The 25,535-nt window shown below is 43.9% G+C and overlaps 3 protein-coding genes across 6 annotated transcripts in view; 1 reads left to right on the plus strand and 2 right to left on the minus strand.

The window, feature by feature from the left end:
* CAAP1 (caspase activity and apoptosis inhibitor 1) overlaps positions 1-2,364 on the minus strand; it is a 33,922-nt gene extending 31,558 nt beyond the window's left edge. The window contains exons 1-2 of the mRNA XM_073667205.1: positions 2,101-2,364; positions 247-450 (exon numbers count right to left, since the gene is read on the minus strand). Of these exons, the coding sequence (XP_073523306.1) occupies positions 247-450; positions 2,101-2,214 (318 nt within the window). The 5' untranslated portion in view covers positions 2,215-2,364. The remainder of the gene's footprint in view (positions 1-246; positions 451-2,100) is intronic.
* Positions 2,131-4,958, plus strand: GEMIN7 (gem nuclear organelle associated protein 7). Of its 4 annotated transcripts, none has more exons than XR_012294508.1 (2): positions 2,131-2,628; positions 4,528-4,662. XR_012294508.1 is itself a non-coding variant. In XM_073667218.1 (2 exons), exons 1-2 carry the CDS (start codon positions 2,402-2,404, stop codon positions 4,879-4,881), a joined length of 390 nt encoding a protein of 129 aa, XP_073523319.1. In that variant the 5' UTR covers positions 2,147-2,401; the 3' UTR covers positions 4,882-4,958. The 4 variants fall into 4 exon arrangements, 2 of the variants coding, with proteins under 2 accessions (XP_073523319.1, XP_073523327.1); XM_073667218.1 differs by having other exon boundaries at positions 2,147-2,437; positions 4,528-4,958; XM_073667226.1 differs by having other exon boundaries at positions 2,208-2,639; positions 4,528-4,958.
* Positions 4,959-6,594: 1,636 nt separating this feature from the next.
* Positions 6,595-25,535, minus strand: part of PLAA (phospholipase A2 activating protein) — a 42,863-nt gene continuing 23,922 nt past the window's right edge. Inside the window, exons 8-14 of the mRNA XM_073667195.1 lie at positions 23,891-24,048; positions 22,795-23,014; positions 21,903-21,965; positions 13,607-13,675; positions 12,957-13,058; positions 10,097-10,261; positions 6,595-7,319 (exon numbers count right to left, since the gene is read on the minus strand). Coding sequence (XP_073523296.1) covers positions 6,754-7,319; positions 10,097-10,261; positions 12,957-13,058; positions 13,607-13,675; positions 21,903-21,965; positions 22,795-23,014; positions 23,891-24,048 — 1,343 coding nt within the window. The 3' untranslated portion in view covers positions 6,595-6,753. The remainder of the gene's footprint in view (positions 7,320-10,096; positions 10,262-12,956; positions 13,059-13,606; positions 13,676-21,902; positions 21,966-22,794; positions 23,015-23,890; positions 24,049-25,535) is intronic.

Here is a 25,535-nt window from a genome sequence, read left to right on the forward strand (position 1 = left end):
TACTTGGAAAAGGACTGCAAGTCTGTATGACAGCTCAAACCGGCAAGCAGAGCTGAATCCTAACTGTGCATGGGGCTGGACAAGCCCTTTAATCCTGCTCTTGGCAAGTGAACCTCTCGGCAGACAACGGATTACGGGAGCCTATAATGTGCCAACACATTGAGTATCACATCCTGGGCATGTAGATGGTGGCACCCAGTCTGTAATAGGTTAAATGCATTATGTTCCCAGTAACGTACTTCTTACCTTCAGCATATCTGGAAGCATCTTCTTCAGTTTCTTGTCCCCAAGTACTCGGAAGCAGTGCTCGAGCATCACCTTCCGGTCGGCGATGTAAAAGCTTATAGGCTTTAGTGGCACACTGAGATCCAGGCCTCCTTCTTCTATATCACTCAGCTCTTCAACATCTTCTTCCTTCGTTTCAGTGAACGGAGCAGACAATTCTGGATCCTGAGAACGATAAAAAACAATGGGCCGGTGTAATATGTGACTACCTTCATCTACAGAGACATGCAGTGCTGTAAGACGTCACAGAAGAAATCAAATTATTCAAAAATAATTGCATCCCCTCCTGTAAGTGACGGGTATATGTCTTAGCAGCTGAAACCCCCTTTGTCATCAGTTTTGTCGAATCTCCCACTGAAATGAATAGGAAACCATTTAATACATGGCTGCACTGGGTCGTCAGAAGTGGGAGTCAAGGTTTGCAGCGGCTGTAATAGGAGGCAGACACCTGTATGGGACAAGTCCATCAGCCATGCCATCATGCTTGACAGAAGGTATCTGGAAGGAAAAAGCCATCTGACCACCCTGAGCTTTAGAAGACCAGTACAGGTGACAACCTGAGCTGACCATGCTTTTATGTAAAATGCTATCATTGAACCTATAATGTAACACTTTGATAAAAGAGGATGAAAAGCTTAAAATATAAAGACCCGAACATTAAGCAGGGAATATTCTATGGGTCTTTATTGATGAAATGCACGACAAGAAAAGAACTGATTTCTTTAAAGATTCGGTTGATGAAGAATGTGAGAATAGTGAGGACAAAAAAAAAAAATTAATTCTTCAATATATTAGGCTTAAAGGGGTTTTCTCAGGTCAACAGAACAGGTGATAATGATAAAGCATCTGATCACTGAGGGTCCGATTGGTCACTCACCAATCAAAAGAATGGGTGTTCTGTACCAACCACATTTGAATCAGGCTTTTGTCATTCCAAACCTATGGGGCTGATGGGGACAGCCGAGCGCTGTACTTGGAAGTCCCAGACCAGAAAGGCTACTGTAAAGCTTTCCATTTGGTAGAACTGCTCTGTCACTGTGACATCAATGCAGCCTAATGTTGGTGATCCAGGGGACTTAGGCCACATCCTGAAGTCAGGTTCTCTCCTGACAGCGGCCAAGGTGATCTACAGACAGCCGGGGTATGGTGGCATCAGCAGAGAAGAGTACGCTCTGGTCCTGTAGTGCTGGATGTCGGTGACTACCCACAGGCACCTAGAGAAACATGCTCTACTGTCAGGGGGCAGGAGATAACCCAAGCATGGGGTGATGACTGCTCCTCAGGATATTGCCGCACAACACAGAGGAGATAGCACTTTTCCCTCAGCTCCACTCCTGCTTACAGCTACGGATTCACCATACAGACCAATATACACAACTGTGAACGAGGGCTGACATACTTTACATCAGTATCTCAGTCTGACGCCATTGTCAGTGCTCTGATGTATTTTCTATACATGTCTATTATCTGTCCTGATCACCATGACACCGTGCTCTAGGGACAAGTACACACAGGGCTCGTCCATGGATCTCCCCGAAATGAATGCACTGTGGGCCGTTCTCTCCTTAGGCCACGTTCACACGTTCAGTATTTTCCATCAGTATCTGTAAGCCATAACCAGGCGTGGAACAATCAGAGGAGACCTATAATAGAAACACGTCACCACTTCTGTATTTATCACCCACTCCTGGTAATGGCTTACAAATACTGATGTGAAATACTGACCAAATACTGATAGTGTGAACGTGGCCATATGCCATCACTATGCACAATGCAGAGCCCATCAATGAAGCTAGGGGACATGGAGGGCAGCACCTGCTGGCTGGACTCCGTGCTCCTCCTCTTCCTCTCCACCTGAGAGCCGGGCTCACAGGACGCTGACCTCCTCCTCTTCTTCTTCTCCTTGGAGCTCTTCTTTCCCCCGGTCATGGCTGCCAGTATAGTGACACCTCTGTACACGGTGTCTCTAGGGACACTACACAAGAAAACAACCAGCTCCCCACATGACCCAGTACAGTACTGTACAGTGCACTGCTTCCCACCAATCACAGCGCAGCAATCAGTCACATGTCCTCAGCGAGCTTCCGTACACAGTTTACCCGTAAGGACGTAAGTGATGCACGTCATGGAGAAGCCGGAGGAGCCATGTCAAGTGAGGGCACAGTATGATAGAAGACTATACAGAGCATTGCAGGAGGCGCATTGTAAGGGAATATTCGCGCTAGTTACAGTTCATGTGACTGAGGGAACACCGAAGCCGTGGAAACCAGCGGGACAGCGCCATTTCCGGTGTTCTGTAGTGGGTGAAGGCGGCAGAGGCTCGGTCACGTGACTCAAGCATGGGTGAGACTAGAGTGAGTACTACTGGCTGCATGGAGACCAGGGTGATGGGATGTGGTGTGCGGCCGTAGTCCCCGCACTAGGGGTTAGAAATGGCCCATCTCTGCTTCCGTCCTGGGGCTGGCTGCAGGCGTGTTGTGATGTCTGGTGGCTTCATGTGCCTGGTTGTCATTTATACATGGCGGTCTGTGGGAGGCTCCTTGGCAGATCCCATCATGGTGTGGAGATGACCAGGCAGCCGTGACCTCAGCCAGACGTGGCTGCTCATCACGGATGAAGCACGTACCCATTCTAGTCTATGGGGATGGCCACATATCCATGTGCAAAAATCATGGAGCTATGACCTTTCTTGAGTGGAGTCAAAATCACCCACACAAGTCTGAGTAGGTGAGGGTCCTGAAGCTCAGAGGGAATCCGTGTGTGATAACATTGCATTGAATAGAAGCTTCACTATTTCTCCATATGTGAAAGTCACTGATGGTAATAATAGATACACTGAGGAAAGTAGGATCCAAAACACTGACACTGGGCCGTATTTTATATATATAACAAATTCACAGACATCTGAATGAGGCCTTAAGGAAGAGTCAGACGAGGATCGCAAAGCAATGCTCAGCCTGGCGGGACAGCTGCATAGAAATGCATGCTGCCACACTGGGGTCCGGAGAGCATTGCTTTGCGATCCTCACCCCAGCTATACGGACGTCTGAACTCATGAGGAAGTGCTTAATATCCGTGACCTAGCGGAGGGATCTGGCCGCTAACCTGTGGACTGATACCACCAATCCGGTATTGTTCCATTTATCCCACACACAGGTATATACTGATATGGTTAGTTTGCTCTTTGATCTTCTGTTTTTTTTTTTTATATATATATATATATATATATATATATAAAATCAGACTCAAAATATTGAAAATAAAGTTATACTTTTTTCTTTCTTTACATTATTTTATATGTAACTATTAGTTTAGGGTTAGAAAAGTGTCTAAAATTTACCTACTGTTAATTTACAGGTTTTTTTTCTTTACAAAAGACACTTTAAAAAAAAAAAAAAAAATTGTGACTGTCATCCCAGAGGGTCCCTGTCTCTCTTCTCTGAGAAGGGAGGGTTTGTGCATGATTTAGTAGTGTCGTGGTTTTTGCAGAGCGCAGATGAGTTTGTCATTGGCTGCTGCGCTCTGAATAAGCAGCGACCAAGATGACAAAGCTCACTTTATTATACTGAGCGCGTTGTCATCTCGCCCAGTGGGCGCTCAGTGCAGTGGTACATGAAAGTCTGTGTATAAAATCCGGTACGGGTGTGTCGTTTTATGGATGCATACAACTTACTGGTTGCATACCCTCATAGGGACCCCTTCATATAGATATGCACAAGGTGTGATGATTGATGAAAAGTTCACTCTGTTCTGGACTTTATGAAAAGATTACCACTAGTGATGAGCGAGTATGTTCAGTTAACCCTTTCGGTGAGTATGCTCGGGCCGAGCTCCGAGTAGTTACAGCTGCTCGATGATATGGTTGAATCGCTCCCGTGTGCATGATTTGCGACTGTTTGACAGCTTTATTACATGTAAGGAATGTGTAAGAAATAGACATTCCTCACATGTAATAAAGCTGTCAAACAGTTGCAAATCATGCACAGGGAGCGATCTAACCTCATCACCGAGCAGCTGTACATACTCGGAGCTCGGCCCGAGCATACTCACCGAAAGGGTTAATAGAACATACTCGCTCAACACTAATTACCACGTGCAGCCCCAGCCCACCTATGTGTGACTTCATCACAGACCAGGATATTTGGCCCATCTATGATGCTCAGTAATGGAATTATCATCGACATACCAAATATTTCTATTTTTTTCTACTGTGCTGATGCCATTTTTTTCCTTTTCTCTTAGGAACCCCCACTTCTTCCTCAGGTTCGCATCATTCGCCTTCCCCGGCCACCATCACCTTCTAGCCGTGGTTTTGATCCAGCCTCACCACGAGCTCTGGCACATCGTAGCTCTGATGCCCATCAGAAAATCCGGTCTGATCTTCGCCTACACTTTCTTCGCAGCCTTCTTGCCTCTGCGGGTCTTCCGGTCACATTCACACTTTACCAGCGTGTCACGGTTTCCGCTGAGCGGTTCAATGCCTGTGACATAGAAGGACATAACTTCCAGGTGTCTAACCTGCAAACGCCTCTGGGTGTCCAAAAGGAGGCGCTCATCCGTGGGCCGGATATCATTTCTTACTCGTTTCATCTGTAAGAGACCACCACCTTATGTACATCAGCAGAATACTGTGTATGAATGGTGCATTACAATTACATACAGCCAGTCACTAATGTGCGGTGTTTCATTTCAGCTCTATAGGGTAAAGTTCCAGGTTGTAGGCGCCTATTCCACTGGCACAGACGCATTAGATGGCGCACTTTGGCGAGGTCACACAGACCCGGAGGTGCCTCTGTAAGGAACGTTATTCTCCATTGGAAAAAATACTACTTCTGCATATTTTTAATGTGTGTGACCCAGATCCCATTTACATCTTAATAGGGTTTTCCATTACTTTGGTATTGACCTTTCTTTAGGTCATCATTATCAGATTGGTGTGGGTCGATAATCTGGATCAGCTCTGGCTGGATGTGATCAGTGTATGAAGCAGAACAGCTCTGTATAGTGTTTAGTGGCAGACTACTGCAGATTGGCTCCTACTCTGTATACTGTTCCCAACTGGCCAGAGGTGACCAGAGCGGATTGATGGGAGGTCCATGCGATAACCTTCCCTAACGATAGGTCATCAGTATCAAAGCAAAGGGCAACACCTTTATATATCAGTCGCGTAAATGACACTGAACATAATTTTCAAAAGAAGAAATGCTTGTTGATGTGGATATTGGCGTCACATACCCTGCAGTGATTTTTCTAATGTATCCAGCGCTGGTAAGAAGAAGCTGCTTGTAGATCCTAAATAAAGCAGCACTGGACACATTAGTTAGATGCTCCAAGAGGGAATTAAAGGATTACCAGGATCCGGTGTAAGGGCTATGTAACTAATATCAAGACGCAGGAGCGTGTTATAAATAATTAACACTTTGCGATCTAACAGCAATGGGTTAATATTTGTGTGCTAACCCTTTTCATGCTTCTAATGGGCCATGTCCTGATTAAAGGGGTGGTCTAGGCATCTAATATTGATTACTTATCTGTAGAATAGATTATAAATATGGGATCAGTGGTGGTCCGATACCCAGCACTCCCATCTGTAATTGGCTCGGGCGGTAAGATCTATACATTGAACGCAGATGAACAGCACAGATCCGCTCAATGAGCAGAGTGCTACAGATCGGCTCCTATTCAGCCGCTGGGCATTGAATGGGGTTGTGCCGATTGGCAAATTGACATCTGGCCAGAGCCGATATCAGCTGATCGGTAGGGGTGCCATGTGTCAAACCGCCACCCTTTGTAATATTGATGACCTATCCTGAAGCTGTTTCATTAATATTAGATGCATGAACAACCCCTTTCATTTTTTTAAATGGATTAACATATAAAGTAATGCAAGGTTGCTACTACTTGTAGGATAGTAGACCTGTACTGCCGATTAGGTATTCTACTAGGTACTTTCTCCTCTCAAGTGCAGTGAAAAGCTAATACTTGGTGTATAGATCTCATATACCATACTGATATCTAATACAACTACAATATTCTTCTAGAGATAAATATACAAGTGTATTGGAAGACTACATTACACTTCCTATTGGGCCTATGTCCATTCATGCAGGACCCGAGTGCTCAGGACCTGGACCTCCTACCAATCTGCAGGACATTTCAGCATCTATGACATATTGAGTAAGTTATAATGTAGGTAGACTGTAAGGCATCATCCCTATGCAGGGTGACCGCATACTATTAGTGGGCGAGACTTAAATATTGCATTGCTATGCCATTCATGATTACAAAATAAAAGATTCACAACATACATTCAGTGCAAAAATTTATTTAAGTAAATTTATATTTTAAAGACGAGACAAACTTTCAGCATTCAATCCACAGCATTCAGTGTATTCATGGCATGTTATGGTAAAAAAGAAATAAGCTGCAGGGTTTGCCTTTCCCCATTGGTGGTAATGAGAAAAAAAATTAGAGAGTATTTAAGAGCAACCTGCAACACTCGCTAACTTTGGCTGGGTCCGTGACAGACATGTATTTCTTAATCTGAGAGTCGACTCCCAGAGACTTGGCTAACTGCACGGCATTGGAGTCTTCACTGATCAGAGTCCCAAGGGCCACGAGAAGTCTGAACGCAGCTTCAAGGTCGTTCACAACTTCCAGAACTGTACTGATCGCGGACAGACACTGGGCTTTCCCTTCTAAGTCTTCTACCCTATGTAAACAGGTGGCATAGTTGAGGATCAGAGTGGCCAGAGCGACGTGGACGTTCTTATTAGAAACAGATTTGAGTTCAATGGATTTTGTTATTAGGGCGTCTCTTTGTGACATCATAAACTTTGCACCTGCTTCAAGGGAAAAACAATTGCATAGTGTCCGAAGAGCAAGCAGCTGATTGGCCTGTCTGCCCGCCGGCCGCATTATCTGGAAGAGGTAGTTGGTGAACACTCTCCCTTCTCTCTCGCTGCAGAACATTTCATTGACAGTGGGATTCTTGACAGCTAACCGGAGGATATCCAACACAGGAAAAACTATATCTGGAGAGGAAAGAAAAGGAGAAGCTATCTTACTTGTATAACCAGTAAAACATGAAAAAAATCTAATATCTGAAACACATACTACGGCCTCGTTCAGAAGTCCGTGTTTCCAGTATGTGTCCATTTTCACACGTACTGCAGACACTTACACACATAGACCCGTTCAAATGAATGGATCTGAGCACGTCAGTGTGTCCACGGAGACCCACGTCTGTCCACATGTCTGCTTTACATCAGCACAACTTTGGAACCAAATTTTTTTTTGTTAGGGCGCTATAAAGGTTAAAGTTGACCAGCGATTTCTCATTTTTCCAACAAAATTTACAAAACCATTTTTTTAGGGACCACATCACATTTGAAGTCACTTTGAGGGGTCTTTATGACAGAAAATACCCAAAAGTGACACCATTCTAAAAACTGCACCCCTCAAGGTGCTCAAAACCACATTCAAGAAGTTTATTAACCCTTCAGGTGCTTCACAGGAATTTTTGGAATGTGAAAATAAACAATGAACATTTAACTTTTTTTTCACAAAAATGTTACTTTAGACCCAATTTTTTTTTATTTTCGCAGGGGTAACAGGAAAAAAAAGGACCAAAAAATTTGTTGTGCAATTTTCCCTGAGCACACCGATACATCATATGTGGGGAAAAACCACTGTTTGGGCGCACGGCAGGGCTCAGAAGGGAAGGAGCGCCATTTGACTTTTTGAATGTAAAATTTGCTTGATCAATTGGCAGACGCCATGTTGTGTTTGGGGAGCCCCTGATATGCCTAAATAGTGGAAACCCCCCCCACAAGTGACACCATTTTGGAAACTAGACCCCTCAAGGAACTTCTCTAGGTGTGTGGTCCCCGCCCTGCATGTTTTACGGTTTTTAGACACCCAAAAAAAACGTGGGGATCGCTCGTGCATTGCAGGCAATTCCCGTGTTTTTTTTTGGCTGTATAACAGCCGAGAAACATATGGGGTGGAGACTCGGCTCGACTTTTTTTTTTCTTTACTTTTAAAAAAATCCCAACCCTAATCCTAACACAGCCCTAGCCCTAGAGTTTGTTTATTACGCTGTTCCTCGTGTGGTATAAGTGATTAGACAACTTTATTCTTCGGGTCGGTGCGATTACAGCGATACCAGATTTATATTGGGTTTTTATGTTTAGAAGCTGTCATACACTAAAAGATGCTTTTTTCGCAAAGACTAGTTTTTCCAGATTTCGGCCGACAGTTATGTAAGGGCTTGTTTTTTTTTTGCGGGACAAGTTGACGTTTTTATTGGTGCCATTTTCGGGCACGTGACATTTTTAGATCGCTTTCTACTCTGATTTTTGGGAGGCAGAATAAAGAAAAAACAGCAATTCAGGAATTTTTTTACATTTTTTTTATGTCATTCCACATGTGGTAAAATTGATAAGGTAGCTTTATTCTTCGGGTCAGTACGTTTACAGCGATACCACATTTATATCTTTTTTATGTTTGGCACTTTTAAATAAAACTTTTTATAATATATAAAATCTATTTATAAAATATTTTTTTTTGCATCGCTTTATTCTGAGAGCTATAACTTATTTTTCGGATGATGGAGCTGTATGGTGGCTTGTTTTTTGCGGGACAAGATGACGTTTTCAGCGGTACCATTTTTATTTACATTAGTCTTTTTGATCGCGTTTTATTTGATTTTTTGTTTGGCGGTATGATAAAGCATCCTTTTTTGCTTAATTTTTTATTTTTTTACTGTGTTCACTAAAGGGGTTAACTAGTGGGAACGTTTTATAGGTCAGGTCGTTTCGGACGCGGCAATACCAAATATGTGTACTTTTATTGTTTTTTTCATAATATTTATGGGTATAGTATATATATTTTTGTGGTTTTGGATTATTTTTTCATTTTTTTTATATTTTTAATTTTTTTTTTCACTTTATACTTTGTCCCACTATGGGACTTTCATTTTTTGCCGGCTGATCGCTTGTATAGCATAGGGATGCCGTCAGCTCTGCACTGGCACAAGTTAGATAGATTGTGCACTGCGCACGATCTATCCAACTTCCTGATGCCTGGTGACCCGTGGCAACAATCGGGACTTTGTGAACACAGCGCGGGGTCTCCGATCCAAGGTAAGAGGGGCGCTCTTACCTCTGCTTGCCCCGGAAATGCTGTGATAGACTTCGATCGCAGCATTTCGGGGGTTAATGTGCCGGGAGCTGTGCGGGACCGCTCCTGGCACATAGTACTGGGTGTCAGCTGTTAGAATCAGCTGACACCAGGCGGCGATCACGCCTGCACAACTTTGAATTTTTTTTTCACCACTTAAATATAAAAGAACCTATACATGTTTGGTATCTACGAACTCGTAATGACCTGGAGAATAATGATGGCAGGTCAGTTTTAGCAATCAGTGAACGTGGTAAAAAAAGGATCCAAAAAACTCTGGAATTGCATTTTTTTTGCAGTTTCACCGCACTTGGAATTTTTTTCCTGTTTTCCAGCACACGATATTGTAAAACCAGTGATGGCGTTTAAAAGTACAACTCGTCCCGCAAAAAATAAGCCCTCACATGGCCATATTGAACGAAAATTAAAAAAGTTCTGGCTCTGGGAAGAAGGGGAGCAAAAAATGAAAACACAAAAACACAAGGTCGTTAAGGGGTTAAACTAAGGCTGAACTTGGGGTGTACTCATTTATGCTGAGCACTGTATATATGTGAACAAGTACATCACCAACAGGTTTGCTAGCAACAGACATTTCTGTGCTAGGACAGCTTTACTCCATGGAGCATACCTTCAGGCCATCTGACCGCCCTCCATAGTGTGTCTACTTGTTGAGCGGTGACCGTTTCTCTTGAGGTATTAACAACTAAGGACAGCAGCTTATCCAGTCTGATTAAGTCATCTTCAGGCATCCTGTATTCCTCAGGAGCGGACTCGTTCAGTTCTTTCATTTTACCTATTTGCAATGAAAGACGATTAACCAACACACGGTAATGATCTACTTAACATTTAAATATGCACACATTTAGACCCATCACAGCAAGCGAGAGGTTAATAATGACAAGAAATATAGTGTAGATGGTGAAGTGTGAGGGAATGCCTAACCCCTTCCCACCAATCCTGGTTTATACACACTAGAATTATTCAGAGTTCACCAGGAAACCACAGACATCTGCACAGCTAGCTGGACATCCCTACTGGACCGTCTACCATAGAAACAATTCATCATTGGTCTTAAAGGAATTGTTCCAACTTGGTAAGAAAGTATCACCTATCTTACTGCTGCTAATGTTCAATAGACAATGAGTGCAGCTGTAGAGTGCGGCATGGCAATCTGACCATTCACTGCCTGTGAGACTGTCAGACATGGCTGGGATCTGTTCAATAGACAATGAGTGCAGCTGTAGAGTGTGGCATGGCAATCTGACCATTCACTGCCTGTGAGACTGTCAGACATGGCTGGGATCTGTTCAATAGACAATGAGTGCAGCTGTAGAGTGCGGCATGGCAATCTGACCGTTCACTGCCTGTGAGACTGTCAGACATGGCTGGGATCTGTTCAATAGACAATGAGTGCGGCATGGCAATCCGACCATTCACTGTGAGACTGTCAGACATGGCTGGGATCTGTTCAATAGACAATGAGTGCAGCTGTAGAGTGCGGCATGGCAATCTGACCATTCACTGCCTGTGAGACTGTCAGACATGGCTGGGATCTGTTCAATAGACAATGAGTGCAGCTGTAGAGTGCGGCATGGCAATCTGACCGTTCACTGCCTGTGAGACTGTCAGACATGGCTGGGATCTGTTCAATAGACAATGAGTGCGGCATGGCAATCCGACCATTCACTGTGAGACTGTCAGACATGGCTGGGATCTGTTCAATAGACAATGAGTGCAGCTGTAGAGTGTGGCATGGCAATCCGACCACTGCCTGTGAGACTGTCAGACATGGCTGGGATCTGTTCAATAGACAATGAGTGCAGCTGTAGAGTGCGGCATGGCAATCTGACCATTCACTGCCTGTGAGACTGTCAGACATGGCTGGGATCTGTTCAATAGACAATGAGTGCAGCTGTAGAGTGCGGCATGGCAATCTGACCATTCACTTTGAGACTGTCAGACATGGCTGGGATCTGTTCAATAGACAATGAATGCAGCTGTAGAGTGCGGCATGGCAATCTGACCATTCACTGCCTGTGAGACTGTCAGACATGGCTGGGATCTGTTCAATAGACAATGAGTGCGGCATGGCAATCCGACCATTCACTGTGAGACTGTCAGACATGGCTGGGATCTGTTCAATAGACAATGAGTGCAGCTGTAGAGATCTGGCGTGGCCCTTCCATTCAAATGCAGCAATTCAGAGCTGAGTTCTTAGGATCTGTGGGGGTCCCAAAAGTGGGACTCCTCATGTATGAGCAAGTGGTCACCCTCCTATACTAAGTTTAGACAACCCCAGTAAAAAAAGAAAGCACTTAATGTACTTTGTTTGTGGGAAAACCCCTTTGAATCAATAGATCTTGGAATAATAATAAGTTCCACAACTGAATGTGTTAAATAAAATGTTCCTGTGCTGAGATAATCTTATAAATGTGCCCCTGCTGAGTACTGTGTAGTGGCTGTGTCTGACTGTACAGGAACATGGTCTGATCATACCACAGCTCCTGGACAGGAGAGTAAGTAAAAGAGTATACAGACAATACAGCATGGGATTGCAAATGATTCTTTTTGTGAGTCAAAACATTTCCCTGCCTGTTTTTAATCAGCTATGACCCCCTGCTGTAATGTCTGTATACTCTTTTGTTTCCTCCCCTGCCCAGGAGCTGTGTTATGATCAGACCATGTACCTGTACGGTCAGACACAGCCATTACACAGTACACAGCAGGGGCACATTTATAAGATTATCTCAGCACAGGAACAGTTTATTTAAACACATCAAATTGTGAAAATTATTATTATTCCAAGATCTATTGATTAAAATGTACTTTGTTCGTGGGAAAACGTATTTAAGTGTTTATAAGGGAAATCATATTCGGACAAGCTAGTAACACTGCAATGAGACTGGGGACTTTTATAAAGCAGCTCTCTCTAAGAATATATTTGTACATTTGGATTTTTTGAAACAATTTATGAAGTCAAAGCCAGAAATGGGCCACAAAAGGTAGATAGATACCTGTAACTAAAAGCCCAAGACTTTTGCTTCTCTTGAATAAATGTCTGGCTCCTGCCTTCAAGAATGGCATAAAAAACCTGAACGTGCAATCGCACCCTTATGGTGGAATCATTAACTGCAGCCATGTTTTCTGATACTTTAGGATAAGCTTTTCAGGAATGAGGCCTAGTAATCATGTTGTCGACATGTGGAAAAGCACTTTAGAAGATATGCCGCTGCAAGAAACCAGACCTATGACTTATGGCGCAACAGCACATGGTCCTGTATAAAAGGCAAACTTGCACTGTCTGATACTCAGGAACCTGGTGGACCTCTTAGAAGTCAATAGGATCTTTTGAAAACAGGAACCACTCTGCCTGTGTGAATGAAGCCTTAAACATTAATCATCTGCTTTCCAAAAACATCAAAGCACAATTTAAACTGAACCTTGTGCTAACACAAAAATGTGAAATAAGAGTTATTTACTGTACATACCCAAAATTTGTGCCGGGTTTGCTTGATCAAACGTGAGAGGTTCTTTCCTAGGAAAGTAAGCGTTTGGAATTTGTGCGGCCGCAGATCTGTAGGCATTCCTCCCTGAAAGAAAAGGTAATCCTTATGTAGGCCTTGCTGGGACAGAAATGGCAGCGATGTCATCCACAACTTCATGCTGGGAGTAGTTATAATCGCTTTGCAGGATAGGTGATATCTTGTTGATCAGTAGGGGTCTGACCGCAGGAACCAGTATAGATCGGCAGAATAAGGCAATTTTACCTGTTTGGAATAGAGCGGCACTGCAAATGCTCAACCGCGGCTCCATTCATTCTCTATGGGGCTGCACTCGGCTTTTCCTGGCACCCCATAGAGAATGAATGTAGTGGCGGTCGTGTCTCTGACCTGCCGCGTCATTTTGTTGCAGGGATAAGTGCCGATCGGTGCAGATCTCAGCGGGTGGACACCCATCAGTCAGCGCGCTATTACCTATCCTGCTCATGAATAAGTCAGAGATTTGTGAAAATCTTGGTAAAACACAATTATTTAGGCTGCATAAAAGATTTCTGTGCGATTGATCTATAAGGGAAAGACTAATATATATAATCTCACTGAAGTGGTCACGATGATACAACACTTTTTCTAATAATTACCTGTAAATGGATCTCCTGCCCCCGCAGAAGAAAGGCTTGAAGATGAGCCAGGCATGTATCGGCCGCCACCTGTAGATGAAAATGTCACAAAACGGGCATCACTACACCAGAGGAAAAAAAAGACAAATTGGGCAAGAGTTGGCATAGCAGGGAAGAGTTTCCGCTTTAGTGTCTCATTACAAGATGCATTCTGTGTCCTTAATGACCCCCGTAACCGCTCTCTACCATTACTGGTACTGAAGACATGTTCCTAAACTGGATAAATCCCATTTCTAAATGGCATGGGTGTTAAAACAGAATTACTGGAATTTTCCAGCACCAAGAGGAAATATTTCCAGTTATCACTATAATGACAACAGGCTTGAGGAGCAGTAAGCTCACATTCAGGAAAAAGAAAGAAAACTACAACAAAGTGAAAAATAACACGGCAGAAAGCCGGTACCTGAGAGCCAACCGGAGATTAACCTGCAGCAACCTTTCACAATGTGAGCTAAATTGGTTTCTTTGAAGCCGGAGAAGCTTTGATATATGGTTGCTGCCTGATCACCACTCTCTCGCAATTTCCTATTCCCAAGAGACCTAATCAGACTCCTGTCTACTGTCCTCCTTCTTCTCAAGGATTCAGAGCCCTCCTGAGAAATGGCAACTGATAAGAAGCCTCATATGTTACTAGGGCAGTATATGGAAGGTATAATTATCACTTGTTTACTGTGCGGCCACTGATCATCTGAGTATAAAGCCTATGACACCCGAATTCTTTGTACCCCTTTGACCTCCTGACATAGTACCCACTCCTGGCAACCCAGTTGTGCAGGAAACTGCAGCACAGCCCTGTTCAAATGAGCAGGTGACAGGTGAAAATCATAAAGGTGATTAAAGGGGTGTTCTCAAGTTCTTAAATTGCTTTGATTTGTCAGGTTGTATGAAAATAAGCAAGTTTGCAATTGACTTGCTTTTTCTATCTTCTATCATTCTCCTGCAATTACAGGATTTATAATTTACAGCTAGTTTTCATGGAGTCCAGCCTTTTCTGCCTGGCCAAGAGTGCACTGCAGTAGTTACAGTCCAAGAGAGGGGTTAACTCTTTACATCCCAGTCAGCTTTCTCAAGCCCATTGATTTCTATATAACAGTTAGTTGCTCACCTCCCTCTCATCCTCTGAAGAGATGCAGTTATAAATCACCAGCCTGCAGCTTTCACTGCAGTCTCTTGGCTCTCTGCTCATCCTGTGCAGAGCTGTGTGCTTTTTCACATGCCCTGTTACCTCTAGGTGTTAATACCGTGATAGCAGTGTATAGAACAAACAACAGATAGCTGAATGTGTTATAGCAGAACTTGTGCTGAGCTTTATAGCTCTACTGATACTACAGTTCTCTTCACCAGAGCGGTCTCTGAAGGAGTAGCTAGTAAGGAAACTAAAGACAATACATTGTTCCGAGATGCTCAAAAGCAACTTGAGAATACTCCTTCAAATTAGAACTATGAGCCCCTTTATGTGCAATATTGTTAGATCCTAGAGACATTAGAGCCACAATTTGTAAAGTGATGACATATTCTAGAGATGAGATGAGAATACCCCTTCAGTTCCTTTAGTACCGCTGCTCCCTTGAGTATCCAGTTTTTCGTGGGTTTTTTTGTTATTTTTTTTAAATCCGCCATATGGTTCTAGAGATGTGGGTCTTTTTTACTTAGGTTTTTATGGTCTTTACCAAGGTGGTTTTGCAAACAGGGTAATAATATAGGGCAGTCTGAAGACACATTCACAGAGCCCTGCGAGCAACGCCCCACTGGTAAAGACCAAAATAATTAGTCTTAAATAAAAAAAAAAAAAAGACATCTCTCTGAAATGATGGTGGATTTAAAAAAAAAAAAAACACTCAGCGGAGGATTGGAAATAAAATAGACAGAAATTGGCCACTTTTCCCCATATGATAGGTCTCTTTAAAAGGGGCACAGAATGACCGTACAATCCAAGTACAGGCGGTCGGTGCATCACGGCCACCCCTCTATTCTTTGATTGACAGCTTTGGCCTTAAAGATGGACAACAAGCAGATGGGAAGGAAGGTGTATATAAAGGATTGGTCCCACTATGAAGCACCAAGCGCCTGTACTTGGATTGTACAGTCATTCTGTGCTGGCAGATTCCCTCTAAGGGTTCTTTCTTCACAAAAACACTGATGGTTTATGGCCATAATAAGCTGTTTAGGTGTTATAATTGTGTATCCACCTACTGGTACCAGTCCAGATAAAAAGGGGAACTGGTTACAGTTCCTTGTGTGCAGGTGGCAGTGCCTGTTCCCTGTGCTTGCTTTTCTTGTAATATAGGCACATCTATCTTTATAGATTTTTATTTTGTGATTTTATAATACAGATTTTGGTTTCAATCTGGTGTCAAAACTAATGGTCAGGATGCAGGATGCTACAACCCTGCCATTTATGACCGCAGATGTCTGCCTGATTTTCAGAATGCTTTATGACATCAGGTAGTTTTTATAAGGCCATGTGCCCACGTTCAGTATTTGGTCAGTATTTTACCTCAGTATTTGTAAGCCAAAACCAGGAGTGGGTGATAAATGCAGAATTGGTGACTTGTTTCTATTATACTTTTCCACTGATTGTTCCTCACCTGGTTTTGGCTTACAAATACTGATGTAAAATACTGACCAGATACTGAACGTGTGAACATGGCCTAAAAGACACTTTCCACACCAGCATTATTTGGTTACTTGCCCATATCAGCCCTCACAGACAAGGAGTCCTCACTACTGTTGAGCGAGTATGTTCTATTAACCCTTTCGGCGAGTATGCTCGGGCCGAGCTCCGAGTATTTACAGCTGCTCGGTGATATGGTTAAATCGCTCCCATGTGCATGATTTGCGACTGTTTGACAGCTTTACTACATGTGAGGAATGATTGTTTCTTTTGCATTCCTCACATGTAATAAAGCTGTCAAACAGTCGCAAATCATGTGACTCACCCCCTGGGCCGTGGGGCACCCGGAACCGGGCTTCAGTGCGATGATGGGGGTAGTAGTGGCAACCCGATCCCGTGGCTCAGGGTGGTCAGACCAAATGCTGTGGCAGTCTATTTTTAGAGTTATGATGTCCGACTACGCCACCCGTGGATTGCGGTCAGAGGTAACCGCGGCTGCAGGGCAGACCGCTGAGGCTGGTGTTGATGTGCAGCACAGGGATGGGATAACTCCCCACGGGAAGAGTGTAGCCTCAGGGTAGTGTAATAGGATGCTGGGGGTGATGGTGCAGGCGCAGCAGAAATCACACAGAGTCCAATAATGCAGTCCAGGGTCTTTTACTCACAGTTGTTATCCGAGTCACTTCTGTCAGCAATGACTGCTGAAGCCGTGCTGCGTCCACCAGGTGAGGAGCTCGGTCAACCCCCAGGCAATTCAGGAGTATGGCACAGGACCCCCTTCTATCCTTTCTCTGGCCTCTCGTGCCCCACCAGTGACCAAACTTCTGTCCAGCTGCCTCGGGCCTTCTCTGGTGAAACTTAGCGCCAGTTTCCCTGACCCTATGTGGTGCCTTCCTAGTGGGTGTAGCAGGGGGTCGCACCAATAGATGATCACGATCTCCGGTCTTTAGCTGAGGGATAATTTACCTCCACCAACTTGGGAATCCGGTACCCTTCTGCGGCCTGACCCTTAACCCGATATAGCGCGGGCTTGCAACGGTTGCTGTCCGTTCTGCTCTCTTAGGGTCCCTTCTGCCTTCTTGTTTCTGGAGCCTTTCTACTCCTCTGTCTCTTCTCTTTCCTTCCTTCTCCTTCTTCTCTTCTCCTTTCTGGCCCCGGCCTTCTCTCTAGGCCTGCCTCGTGGAGCGGAGCTCAGGCCGAGCCGGTCAGCTCTCTCTCCCTTTCTGCTCTGAACTCCCTCCTAAGATGGCTCCCACCTTTTTATCTGCTTCTCTGTGTCTGAGCTCAGGTGACCTGCACCCAATGAGCTCCTTACTATGCTCCAGAAACCGTCCCCTTCTGCTCCTACATCACTGGGTTCTCTCCCCCCTCCCCACTCCAGCCAGGGACATGGTCAGTTGTGCCTGCATAAATGGGAGCACCTGCGAACTGTCCCCCGGAAATGAGGAGTGTGTGTATGCAGCTAACTGAGCCCTGGTCCACACTCCATCCTTACCTGGAAATGGAATATCACACCTCTGGTTGAGGTGCAATACCCCTGTAGCAACCAAACCCTCGGGGCGCTACACATGCACATGGGAGCGATTTAACCATATCACCGAGCAGCTGTAAATACTCGGTGCTCGGCCCGAGCATACTCGCCAAAAGGGTTAACTGAACATACTCGCTCAACACTAGTCCTCACTCATTAGTTCATGTCTATTGCATTTGCCTTCTGTTATGTAGGTAGAGGCTTTTTCGTATGTGCAGTGCCATGAAATTAATATCACTTTAAAATTTCCCGACTATATAATATCCATTTTTGGGCAGAAAGTGAAGATTCAACTTGTCTTTTACTACCTCACCCAGTAATTATTATGGTGATCATACCACACCTGATAAGAGAAATGCAAAACCTGATAAAACACACATACACTATCTATCATACTAAAAAGCAGCCAACAGGGTAACAGGCTGCGTATAACCAAAAAGTGACCGACGAGTGCTGCCATAGGTGACTTGTATATGTATATATTGTATATGTAGACCTTAGCACTCTGCTGTGAATCGTTAGTACCTTCATCAGGTTTACCTGTTACAGGTATGTTTTAGGCCTCATGCACATGGCATACCATGACAGGTACATAAAGCCAATGCAGCCTGATGACGGAGGTATTCTTTCCCAGAAGCAATGCTTCAAGGGCCCAATAGCTTTGCCATATTTTGGAACATGCCACTATTTTTCTAGGAGATTCATAAGTTAATCTGGCTGCAAATATTAAACAGGAGGCATACTGAGGTACAGAAGGGCCACAGAGGTCGATAGGCGGAATATTATGGCTATGCAGCAACCCATGCCCCTTTTTCCTATTAATACTTCATTATTAATGTACACCCCCTTGGCGGATGTCAGAAAACTGCTTAGTGACTGGCTGGATTGGTCACATCTGTAGATGGGCACTTCACTGTTGCAGAAAACTGATCAGAACAGTGGTGCTGGATCACTAGGGGATTGATTTGGGGGTCATTTTTCTGCTGTTATTTTATGGTATTTTTCACCTTTAGATGAGTTTTTTCTGACACCGGAAAACTCAAAATTATAACCACCTTGGCTGCACATAAAACACTACCTGCAGTAAAAGGGTTGTGTGGTTAGAACAAATTATCACCTATCCAGATAACAACCTATCCACAGGGTGGGTGATAATTTACTGATCAGTGTGTGGGGGGGGGGGGTCTGACCAATCGAATTTGCATCGAAACCAGAATAGGTAACTTTTATCCCCATTAATAATGATGATCGAGTATGCCTCTTTAACCCTTTCCAGCAAGCACACTCGGGTGCTTGCCAAGTATTTTGGCGTGCTCGGCATTTCATTTACTGTCGCCGTCCCGGCAAGTGTCAACGGCTGTTAGACAGCTGTGACACATGCAGAGATAACCTGGCGAACAGGCTATCTCTGCATGTGTCACAGCTATCTCTAACAGCCGTGACACTTGCCGGCGCGGCGACAATGAATGAAACGCTGAAACTACTCGACGAGTACCCGAGCGTGCTCGTTTAAAGGGTTAAAAGAGCACGCTAGTACATCACTACCCATTACCAAACGGCGCAGCAGGTCAGATGCCCGAACGTCACTCTATCCATTCTCTATGGGGCTGATGAAAATAGCCAAGTGCAGCGGGTGAATATGCTGCTCCATTTGTTAAATTCCCAATTCTGCCAATCAGTGCAGATCCAAGGGGTCGGACACCAGCGATCAACAAGTTATCACAGATCCGGTGTATACAGTGGGGGAAATAAGTATTTGATCCCTTGCTGTTTTTGTAAGTTTGCCCACTGACAAAGACATGAACAGTCTATAATTTTAAGGGTAGGTTAATTTTAACATTGAGAGAAAATATCCCCCAAAAAAAAAATCAAGAAATGACATTGTATAAATTAGATAAATTTATTTGCATTTTGCAGTGAGAAATAAGTATTTGATCCCCTACAAACCATTATGAGTTTTGGCTCCTACAGACCAGTTAAAGGCTCCTAATCAACTTGATACCTGCATTAAAGACAGCTGTCTTACATAGTCACCTGTATAAAAGACTGCTGTCCACAGACTCAATTAATCAGTCAGCCTCTAACCTCTACAACATGAGCAAGACCAAAGAGCTTTCTAAGGGTGTCAGGGACAAGATCATAGACCTGCACAAAGCTAGAATGGGCTACAAAACCAGAAGAAAGTCTCTGGGTGAGAAGGAGACAACGGTTGGTGCAATAGTAAGAAAATGGAAGAAATACAAAATGACTGTCAATCGACATCGATCTGGGGCACCATGCAAAATCTCACCTCATGGGGTATCCTTGATCATGAGAAAGGTGAGAGATCAGCCTAAAACTACATGGGGGGAAACTTGTTAATGATCTCCAGACAGCTGGGACCACAGTCACCAAGAAAACCATTGGTAACACATTACGCCTTAAAGGTTTAAAATCCTGCAGTGCCCACAAGGTCCCCGCCTGCTCAAGAAGGCACATGTGCAGGCCCGTCTGAAGTTTGCCAATGAACACCTGGATGATTCTGTGAGTTATTGGGAGAAGGTACTGTGGTCAGATGAGACAAAAATTGAGCTCTTTGGCATTAACTCAACTCGCCTTGTTTGGAGGAATAAGAAGGACGAGTACAACCCTAAGAACATTGTCCCAACCGTGAAGCATGGTGGGGGGAACATTATACTTATGACCCAAAACATACAGCCAAGGCAACAAAGGAGTGGCTCAAAAGGAAGCACAGTAAGGTCACGGAGTGGCCTAGCCAGTCTCCAGACCTTAATCCCATAGAAAACTTATGGAGGGAGTTGAAGCTCCGAGTTGCCAAGCGACAGCCTCAAAATCGGAATGATTTAGAGATGATCTGCAAAGAGGAGTGGACCAAAATTCCTCCTGACATGTGCGCAAACCTTCAACTCATCAACTACAAAAAACGTCTGACTGCTGTGCTTGCCAACAAGGGTTTTGCCACTAAGTATTAAGTGTTGTTTGCCAGAGGGATCAAATACTTATTTCTCACTGCAAAATGCAAAAAATTGTATCTAATTTATACAATGTGATTTTCTTGATTTTTTTTGGATATTCTATCTCTCAATGTTAAAATTAACCTACCCTTAGGCTGTGTTCACACGATGCGTATTTCATGCGTTTCCGCGGCGTTTTTGCAGTTGCGTAAACGCCGCGGAAACGCATGAAAAACGCATGGTAGAAGGGCAGCAATGTTCCCCAATGGAAATCCGCATGTGCTGTGCCCATGATGCGGATTTTTCCGCAGCGTTAACGCTGCGGTCAAAAATCCGCAGCATGTCAATTAATTTTGCGGAAATGCGGCGATTTCGCCGCCATTGACTTGCATTAGAACGCGCCAATTCCGCAAGACAGCATTTGTACTTGCGTAATTGGTGCGTTCTAATGTGCGGATGGTACCCGGGTGTGGAGGAGAGGAGAGTCTCATCCACACCCAGGTACCATTAAAAAAGCTGTAAAAAGAAGAATAAAATAAAAAATAAATGTATTCTTACCTTCTGTCGGCCCGCGCAGCGCTCCCGCTTGGTTCCCGGCACTTGCAGTGAGTTGTAGGACCTGCGGTGACGTCAGAGTCATGTGACGGGTCACGTGACGCTGACGTCGGCAGGTCTTTCAATTCAAAGTTGCCGGGAGAACGGAGTGAGCAGGACAGCGCGGGCCATCGGAGGTAAGTATATACACTCTCTCGGTTCACACTGTATAAATCCATGCTGTTTGCATGGATTTATATAGTGTGACCTAGTTATCAAGCACTTTCCAGGTGATGCTAACATCGCCTGGAAAGCGCTTGTCAATCTGCATGCGGAAACGCATGTGAATCTGCATGTGGATCCGCATGTATTCTGCAGGAAAAACGCATGCACAATCTGCATGCGTTTTTTCTGCCAGGGAGATGCAGAAATGATGCAGAAATTTTCTGCTTCATTTCTGCATCGTGTGCACATACCCTTAAAATGATAGACTGTTCCCGTTTTTGTCAGTGGGCAAACTTACAAAAACAGCAATGGATCAAATAATTATTTCCCCCACTGTAGGTGATACATTGTTTTCACCCAACAAGCCCTCTAGTTGCCATACATCTATCCTAAACTTGCCTGTGAATGGATCTGCAACAGAAGGAGTAGCAGAGGAGCTTCCCGGGATATAACGACCTCCACCTATAAAGGAAGAATCAGATTTTTAGTTTTTCTGGAGTTCAAACATTGCATTGAGATGGGTTAATAATGTACCCCCACTTTTTTGTACCAATAACTGGGGTGCTGCCTGCTCTTTTCTATTTTCTTGAGTGGTCTTCAGGTGGGTGTTCAGGGGCTTGAAGCCAATACTCCACTGTGCTGCCGTTTCTGTTTTTATTCCTTCTCTATATACATATATAGAGTCCAAGAAATATTTGGCTGGTACCACACTGGTGGTGGACATTTTTCAGAAACGTTGTCTTTCGCAATGATAATAACACATTAATGCCCATCATTCACTATCCGGAATAGCTGACCATTCCTATGAATTCAATTTAGGTCTATACTATAGGGAATGTATGGGGCCTACACTTTCTATAGAGAAAAGTCTATTCCGTATTTTTAGAGCTGGGCCTTCACACTTTATATATCATAGAAATATCTCTGAAAATTCCACTACTGTCCTTAAGAAGTAGTGGCCAACCTCTTTATTAATGGCCTATCCTTAGGATATCTGACCAGTGGGGGTGCGACACCCGACAGTTCTTAGATGCTGCCGGAACACAGCAGCGCCGCCATTTCTATAGTGGCCGGGGACAGGTACTGCAGATCCACTCCCTATTCAATTGCAGACCATCAATAAAAAAGTAGTAGCCAACCCCTTTAATAACAAAATCACATAAGACAGAGCACCGCGTAGGAGGAGACCAGCATGCCTACACCCTGCTGCCAGTCATCTGACTGTAGGCTGGATAGTCCACTAACAAGTGTTCATCTGCAAGGTTATACATGGTATTTTACTGATATTTACCAGTAAATGGATCCTCAAATCCAGAATTTGTAGCAGCTATCGTCTGGCCACCAGTATTGTCTAGTATAAATTTTGCTACTTGATCCAAGAACATGGGATTCAGATCATTCCTCTGCAGGAAATTGTGTGCCACAAGCCAGGGGTCCTCGGTTATGTTATATGGCAGCTTGTAGGAAGGCCCACTTTCATTCACATCAATTGTAAACACATAGTCATACTCCTGGAACGAGAGGAAGATACGGGTTGGTTCAGATCTCAGTACATGACACCTAACAGCACTGATGTACAAGGACCACTTATCTGCAGGAGTATATAGACTGGAGAATCACATAGGTTGTATTGGGGGATATAGACAGTGTAGGGAGATTACATATCTGCAGCGTATGGCGGTATATGTGCTCAGTGATTGGTCCTCCGCTTAGAAGAAAGTATAATAAGAAAAAAAAAACCTTCAGATAGTTTCCGGGATAAAGGGGCAAAGACTGAACCCCTAAGTACTGCTCAAAATGTCTGCTCCTGTCAATCTGACTTAACATCCATTAATCGCATTGGTTCTCTGCTTACAATGTCGGGGCACATTTGCTATTGTAGAAATCTATAAGCAGTACTAATTTACCGAAGGAGACCACCACTTATTTATAAAATAGGCGGTCTATGAGCACAGATTAGCCTATTGTCACTTTTCACCATATTTCCGGTCCGAGTGCTGGCAGTAGAGGCAATTGACAGCACTAGGACCAATGGACAATTGGGCTGTTCAAGTACACAGATGAAATGATGGCGTCAAAAGAAAACAAAAATTGCAGCATACACTAGTCTCCTCCATGATCGGATGAGACTCGACAATACAAGGCTATGGGTGGCAAAAAACAAAATAAATCTGAACCCAACCCATATGGATCCATCGTATAGCATCCAAATAAATTGAAGTTAATAACATAGGAAGCTGGATATGTCTTTGTAAATTTTAATACCAGGTGATGTATGAAAATTAATGCCATGCTAATTGCATATGGATGACAATTGTCCGATATTATCTTAATCAGATAAAACCATTTGACTTAATGTAACAGAGCAGTAAATCAGGTCTACCTACTTTTCCTTCGTACAGGACTTTTCCAGAAGTTTGCTGAGTGGCTCCAGAAGAGCCCACCACATCCCCGATCTTCAGCCAGCGTCCTTCGCTGACACTCCACTGGTAGGCTTCCACTTTGCCGTCTACATTCACCAGACGAGTCTGTCCTTCCTTTGTGCCTGTAAGAAAGACAGAAAGAAATGGGTTCCGAGCTCGTCATCATTTCTTTCACATCTCTGCCTTGTAATAAAGAGTGGATTCCTATATCCCATGTGAAAATACAGAGTTTTCAGAAAAATATATGCAACCTCGCAGTGTATGGGCAATATGATCAGGTCCGGCCTGCAGGTGCCAAGAACTACAAAAACACCATATTGCTTCATAGTGTTATATGAGCTGCGGAAAGCTCACAACTAAATCAGAAATTCCTTCTATCTATCCCATTTATGCAAACCAGCCCCATCTCTATTGCAGGAGAATTGTGTAAAATGCTGATCAACGTGATGGGAACATGGCACTAAGCAAAAAGCTTCCTGCAGGGCCGCTAATACGGTCAACTGCCTCTGCGTTTAAAGTGTGTGTGTATACAGTCCTGGCCAAAAGTGTTGGCACCCTTGAATTTCTTCCAGAAAATTATTGCATTGTATTGTTATACACGTTAATTTCCTTTGTGTGTATTGGAACAACATGAAAGATAAAAGAAAAAAAGGCAAATTGGACATAACTTCACACAAAACCCCAAAAATAGGCCGGACAAAATTGTTGGCACCTTTCCAAAATTGTGGGTAAACACCTTTTTTCAAGAATGTGATGCTCGTTCAAATTCACCTGTGGCAAGTAAGAGGTGTTGGAATAGTACACCTGAAACCAGATAAAAAGGGGAGAAGTTGGCTCAATCTTTGCATTGTGTGTCTGTGTATGCCACACTAAGCATGGAGAACAGAAAGAGAATGATCAGAGGACTTGAGAACGAAAATTGTTGAAAGATATCAACAATCTCAAGGTTACAAGTCCATCTCCAGAAATCTTGATGTTCCTTTGACCACAGTGCACAACATAATCAAGTAGTTTACAACCAATGGCACTGTAATTAATCTCCCTGGACGTGGATGGCAGAGAAAATTTGATGAAAGGTTGCAATACATGATAGTGTGGGTGGTGGATAAGCAGCCCCGATCAAGTTCCAAAGAAATTCAAGCTGTCCTGCAGGTTCAGGGCGCATCAGTGTCACTGCCAACTATCTGTCGACATTTGAGTGAAATGAAATGCTATGGCAGGAGACCCAGGAGGATTCCACTACTGACACAGAGACATAAAAAGCTATCCTGCAGTTTGCCAAAATGTACATGGGTAAGCCAAAATCCTTCTGGGAAAGTGTCTTGTGGACAGATGAGACCAAGATAGAGCTTTTTTGGTAAAGCACATCATTCTACTCTTTACTAGAAACAGAAAGAGGCCTACAAAGAAAAGTACACAGTACCTACAGTCAAATATGGTGGAGGGTTCAAATATATTTTGGGGTTGTTTTGCTGCCTCTGGCACTGGGTGTCTTGACTGTGTGCAAGGTATCACAAAATTTAAAGATTACCAAAGGATTTTGGGTCGCAATGTAGTGCCCAGTGTCAGAAAGCTGGGTTTGCGTCCTAGGACATGGGTCTTCAAGCAG

The sequence above is a fragment of the Phyllobates terribilis genome, unplaced genomic scaffold (genome assembly GCF_046119375.1).
Source record: "Phyllobates terribilis strain yellow unplaced genomic scaffold, ASM4611937v1 Scaffold_1__5_contigs__length_1240528914, whole genome shotgun sequence".
NCBI classification, from domain to species: domain Eukaryota; kingdom Metazoa; phylum Chordata; class Amphibia; order Anura; family Dendrobatidae; genus Phyllobates; species Phyllobates terribilis.